Source organism: Olea europaea, chromosome 17, assembly GCF_002742605.1.
Source record: "Olea europaea var. sylvestris chromosome 17, O_europaea_v1, whole genome shotgun sequence".
Lineage (NCBI taxonomy): Eukaryota > Viridiplantae > Streptophyta > Magnoliopsida > Lamiales > Oleaceae > Olea > Olea europaea.
The window spans coordinates 10,833,994-10,840,656 of record NC_036253.1 but is presented as its reverse complement, the minus strand read 5'-3'; the positions used below and the strand labels follow the sequence as shown (position 1 = coordinate 10,840,656).

General features: G+C 31.2%; 1 protein-coding gene across 1 annotated transcript; it reads left to right on the top strand.

Moving 5' to 3' along the window:
• The first annotated feature begins 513 nt into the window (after positions 1-513).
• LOC111366298 lies at positions 514-2,793 on the top strand. The gene is made up of 3 exons (XM_022987025.1): positions 514-852; positions 994-1,237; positions 2,173-2,793. Exons 1-3 carry the CDS (start codon positions 745-747, stop codon positions 2,526-2,528), a joined length of 708 nt encoding a protein of 235 aa, XP_022842793.1. The 5' UTR covers positions 514-744; the 3' UTR covers positions 2,529-2,793.
• The last annotated feature ends 3,870 nt before the right edge of the window (positions 2,794-6,663 follow it).

Sequence of the window (6,663 nt, the reverse complement as noted above, 5' to 3'; positions counted from 1 at the left end):
CAATTTGCTTTTAAGTAAAGCATTAAGATAAGTAAGGTCGATCCCAAAAATTTTAAAACCTAGATGACTATTTATTATGAAGCCTTATACATCATTTTTTATAAGCGTGCTAAAGTTAAATATTTAAATAAATAGCAAGTGAAGAGTGTGTACAAAACAAAAGGAATTATAGAAAGGTTTGAAACGAACATTTTTATTATTATTAAGGGATGGTTTTTATTTTTAAGATAATTCGTTCTCTCTTTCTTTCTCTCATCTATCCTCTCTTTCTCATTTATTTACCAATAAAAAATGTAAAAATATAATATTTTCAAGATTGAAAATAAAACCAATCAAACATATTAAATAATAATTCCCAGTCAGACGATTGAATTATCTAAAATTTATTTATTTTATATAAATTTCATATTTGCAATTAAATGTACTCTAATTTGATCAAAACAACATTAATAAAAGAAGAAAGATACTTTAATATAATTAAAGTAATGAAAACTTTTTAAAGCTTAAATTGCTTCTCGCTTTCTCTCCCAGCTTCTGGAAAAGTCAATGATATGATCACTCACCCGCTAATAACGGTACATTTCTACTTGAGTTCCATTACACCAATGATCAACTCTACGTTTAGCCTTCTGGTGCGTAATCAGTAGAACAGAAACACTGTTCTAGGGTTTTTTTCTCAATCATAATTCCCCATCTATATTTGGGGATTGTTTGTGGTTCAATCAATTAGATTAAATAATAGTCATGGACGGTTATGTCCGGTTGAATATGAAGAGGAAGGAACTCGAAGACGTCAATAATGAATTCTCCGATTTCTCCCTTTCGTCTCCTGCTAGAAAAACACGTCGACTGGTAATAAATTTGGATCTTAATTTTTGAATTGGTGCTAAATTATTAACTACTTATTTTCGGATTTTTAGTGTTTTGCGTGGAGAATTAAGTCATTAACTGAGGCTAATTTTACTTATTGGAGTTGTGTGTTTATGTAAGTAGGATGTTGATTTATTGCCCATAATAGAGGAGGAGGAATCTGAAGTTCCGATGTCGTTTGAGCAATCAGTACTGGAAGAGAGGTTAGTAGGGAATAAGGAGAGTTTGACTGTTGACGAATTGTCGAGCATACAGGATAATCAAGAGAGGCCTCTCGTGCTTTTCAATCCTACGAACGCGCCTCTCGTGCAGTCCCCTTCAAATTTCACGATTTTTGTGAACCCCGACCTGATTTCAGGGTTGAAAAGTAAGTGATTCTTCTTTGTTCATTGAGTTTATGTTCGACTGCTTACACAGGCAAGTATCAAGTATCTTGTTTGGATTTTGTGGAACACAGTACTTCTCTCTTTAGGAGTTCAAATTTGTGGAAATTATTACTTGAAAATGCCGGGAAAAGATTAAATGTGATGTAGGTTCATTTTATTCAGCTAGAAGAAAGAATGGTTGAGTAAAGAATGTTGAGCTGATCATTGGTGCTATAATGGTCTGGTTTGGTCTGTCTGATATCAGAATAGTGTTTGTTCAATTTTAGCACATTATGATTAGAGTATAAATGCAGCTTCAGTCTTCAGCTTCCAGCTAGGTTGTGTTTATGTACTAATAATGCCCAGAGTTACCATAAATACTCAGTGAACATCATCTTATTTTCTTACGTTTTGCATTGGCAAGTTGTCTTCTTGTACACGTCCATATATGCAGAAGGATTTATTATAGACAAACATAATTATTCGATTTTCTGTCTGAACATAGTGAACTTTGGCTGGTTCCTATGATAGATTCGTAGAATATGGACAGCACTTTAGGGTAAGAATTTTGGTTTTATGGTATTGTAATGGGACAACATTTGGCATTAACTGCCTAAGTAATACTTTGCTACTTTAGGTCGTGATCTATTTCTAGTTGGTCCTTTGGTACCATGCCAGTAGAATTGGCAAAAAAACCCGTTCAACCCGATATTTGTGGGGCCGCACCCCAAATGGGGCGGGTAATACCCGCCTAATCCTACATGCCAGTCACTACGTAAAATCCAACGATTCAGGACATCTTTTCTACTTGTGTGTGTGTTATTATTATTATTAATGATGAAGCCAAATTGGAAATGATATTTTTGGAATTGTATGGGTTAATTTCTGAGTAGAAGTTTAGATAACAACAATTAACCAGCTTGTGTACATTGTGTAGGTAAGGTTTTGTGGTCTAGCCAATCAATCAATTGGAAATTAGAGAACAACGAGGATGTGGCAGAGGATGGGAATTCCAGTGCAAGTAACAAGTGTCTGGCTGTTGTTCCATGGTTGCTATCGCATGATAATTCTGCACCAGGTGTTGAGGTTTCTCAGACAGATAATACTGGAATGATCGACCCTGAAGAAGTAGGGGAGGCAACAATGGATATTGAAGCTGACAATAACATGACTGTTGAACATGAGTCTGGTGGAATGAGTTTAAGTGAAGGTTTACATCACTGGCAACAGCAGCCCTGCATGATTCCACAGCCTCCGCAGAACACGGCAACTCCCATTGTTTGGTATCGATGATTGGCTGAATTACTTTGGATCTTGTAGTTACACACGCTGTGGTTAGATTCTTGTTATGTGCTCGATATTAGCAATGTAAAAGTACGTAAAATTGGGTGCGTTAACTCCTTATGTTTCGAGGACATGGAAACTGTTCTTTGCATATGATCCTAGATTCCAATTTGTGATCCTTTTAAAAGGAGAGATTCGTGAAGTGTTTTGCCATGTCAAGAACTTATGCTACATAATATTTTATCAAATTTATTCTCCCTTTTCACCCTATGTACGTTACCAGGAGTTGGATGTTAATTTTTCATTTCCAAATGAGAACTTTCCAAGCGTGGGAAGGAATGAGGGACTTTGTCTATTTGGTGTTCATGAATATTTCCTGTGACATTTATTTTACTTCAATGCTCTTCTGAAAGATTTCAGTTTAATAATATAAAAAAAATAATAAAAAAAAATTATATGCTTAGCAGCTAATTCAATTCCAGTTCTATAGACCACATTGTCGTGGTTTTCGTGGTACGTCCGGGCGTTTACGCGCCTGTGTACACAGGCCCACCTTTCTCCCTCACGTGGGGCGAGGTCCCACATTGGGGCCCATGTCTGGGTCCCGCCCCCGATGTGAGGGGGCGGTGGGACCGTGTACAAGAAGCACGGTCCAATAGATAATGGCACTCTTGATGTTGGTGGACAATATTAGATAATATTGAAGAAAAGAAATACATTAAAAAATTTTCATTGCCCCACACGCTTGATAGTTGTGATTTTCACTCTCTAATATTGAAACCATTTCTGATTTCTTCTTGTTTTACTTTTTAATGTCTAGCAATTCTTACGCTCTCTTGGGATCGAGAACTTAATAAATTTATCGATCTATTTTTGTAACTTAAAAAAATTGTTAAAAATTTAAGATTAAAGTTTAATCACATATTTATATCTTTGTTAATCAATTTTTAATTACATATTTCATTGAATCTATTTGTATGAATTGAACACGTGCACTCAAAGTATTTGGACAGTTGAACTATTGTTCATTTTAAAAACTAAAAAACGAAACTTAAAATTTTAATAGTGATATTACTTTTGTTTCCACTTCTGTTTCTTTAATCTTTGACTTTTAACTTTAGCAATATATTGGTCATGAAAATTGAGTTTCTTATTTTTAGTTAGTATTTTTTTTTTAATTAAGTCCCTGTTTGTTTTCCATTTTTTTTTAACAAGAATGCATTTTGAAATAGTTAATTGATGAATAATGTGTAGTTAAGAAATAAGAAAAAGTTTCAGTTTTGCATGTAATATTATTTTATTGAAGAATATGTAGTTGAAAAAAGAGAGAAAAATATATTTTGAAAAAAAATGAGTATCAAACAAGGGCTAAATAAATTCGAAATTCGATTTTGACTAGGGCTTTTAATTTTTATTATTATCTAGATGTTAGAGTGCGTTTGATTGTCAATATTTTTTCATAAAAATGTGTTTTTTCCATTCAAATTCTTACTTTGGTGCTATTTGATTGATTTTTTTATGAAAAATATTTTCTTATTTTTGGTTATATGACTATATTTTCCTCAAAATTAAAGAAAATATTTTTTTTAGGGAGTAGAATTTTATTTTTCACTGAATTTGCTCTCTCTCTCTCTCTCTCTCTCTCTCTCTCTCTCTCTCACCTCTTCTCATTTACCCACTAATAAAAAATGGACAGGCGTAATATTTTTTAGATTGAAAATTAAATCAATCAAATACATTTAATTGACAATTTTCATGCAAATAAGTTCCAAGTAATTGAATTGCCTAGAATTTATTTTCTTTCCATACAAATTCTATACTTACAATCAAATGCTTCATGCAAATAAGTTCCAAGTAATTGAATTGCCTAGAATTTATTTTCTTTCAATGCAAATTCTATGCTCACATCAAACGCACTCTAAATGTGTTTAAATGATTTAATTTTCAACTTATAAAATATTACACCTGTCCATTTTTTATTGGTGGATAGATGAGAGAGAGAGAAGCGAGAGTGAATTCTCTGAAAAATAAAATCATATTCCCTCTAAAGAAAATATTTTCTTTGATTTTGAGAAAAATATAGTCACGTGACCAAAAGTAGAAAAATGTTTTCAATGGAAAAAATATCAATCAAACAACACAAAAGTAGGAATTTAGTTGGAAAAACACATTTTTCATGGAAAATATTGGCAATCAAACACACCTTTAATTAATAATTTCCATACAAATAAGTTTTAAGCAATTGAATTATTTATAATTTATTTTCTTTCCATGCAAATTTTATATTTGCAATCAAAAACACCCTTAGCTATTTATTACGGGAGTATATTCAATTAAAATTTTTATAGATTTTTATAAACTTTATAAGTGGGTTATCTCTATAGAATAGAGAAAGAAAAATTCCTTACATTATGTGTAATGTAGTAATTCTTTTTTGTGGATTTTATGAACTTGTAAATGATTTCTATGGAATTGTTAAGAATTGATAAAAGTCTTTCATGGAATTCTATAGATTTTGATTAAAGATTTTCAAAATTTTCTTATTTTGCAAATTCATTATAAATTCGAAAAACTACAATTTTTCTTAATACCTAATTAACATTTTTTTAGAACCATGATGCCTACATAATTTTTTAAGGTAAAGTCACTAGTCAAGATACAATCATTCAATTCTGGAGCAAATAAAATAATTAAAAACTTTTACATCAATTTTTAAGAATATAACTAAATTTTTTTTTCACAAAATTAACATAATTTCAAGGAACGTAAATTGTTCTTAACCAAAAAAGTAAAAGAAAAAAGAAGAAGAAGAAGATGATGCCTACATAATTTTTTAAGGTAAAGTCACTAGTCAAGATACAATCATTCAATTCTGGAGCAAATAAAATAATTAAAAACTTTTACATCAATTTTTAAGAATATAACTAAATTTTTTTTTCACAAAATTAACATAATTTCAAGGAACGTAAATTGTTCTTAACCAAAAAAGTAAAAGAAAAAAGAAGAAGAAGAAGAAGGGAGAATAGATCGATCACATAGAATTCTATGTTTCTAAACAATTGCATATAATTTTAATAAATGAAGATTTTAATATTAACAACAAATTTTTTAATTGAAATAAAATATTAATTATTGAGGTTTTATTTACTTTTTTTTTTAAATCCAAAATCAGTATTTATTAGATTTTTTTCCACATAATCATTATCATATCCACATAAATATATCTCTCCAATAGCATCGTCAATCGTATGACGGACCACAGAATTATGACAACCACACCACCATTGAACCACCCCCAACAGCCACTAGTTTTCTTCTCATCCCACCTCAAACACCCCCACAACATCCCCTGTCAATCATAGACAGATAGATCTACACCATTGTTGACAATCGTAAAAAATTTCGCCGTTAAAACTACCAAAAAATCATGACCAACGTTGCAAATCTGCTCTTTGCCATCTTCCGTTATCCGCTTCTTCCTCCTAGTCCTAGTGGTCCTTCTCTACCACCGAGCACTTGACTAGCAACACAACTTTTAATGAAGGATAATTTTCGCATGTGATAATCGTAGTTGTCAACGATTGGTTTTGATGGAGTCTTGTGAGGGATTTCCGCAGTAGTTGAGGTAAGAATAATGCTATTTGCAGTCGCTCATTGTCACACAATTGTAATAGTAAACCACTGCAAATAACTTTATTCGGTGAGGTGAGGTGGCTTGGAGTGTTGGAGCATAAATAAATATAGCTGATTGAAAAAAAAAAAAAATTTTATGCACTTGATTTATGAAATTTAATTTTAGAATCTGGGGGTTGAGGTAATTTTTCCATTTCTATCTTGTATTTGTTTCATCCCTGAAGGTGTAGCATATTGCAGTTATAGCCCTTGTTTAGGCTATACTAAAATTAATTTTTAGTAAAAAAAATGTATTTACGAATAATGATTTTTTTTTTTTTAAGAAAATGTGGTTAAAAAAATTCAGGTTTACATGTAATATGATTTTATTGAAAAATGTGCGATTTAAAAGAAAAAGAGGAAAATACATTAAAAATTTAAAGGAAAGAATTCATATGTTAGGTCTTAAGTTTAGCACAATTCAATTTTAGGAAGACAAGTTTACATTTTTAAAACTTAGGTGGTAGTTAAA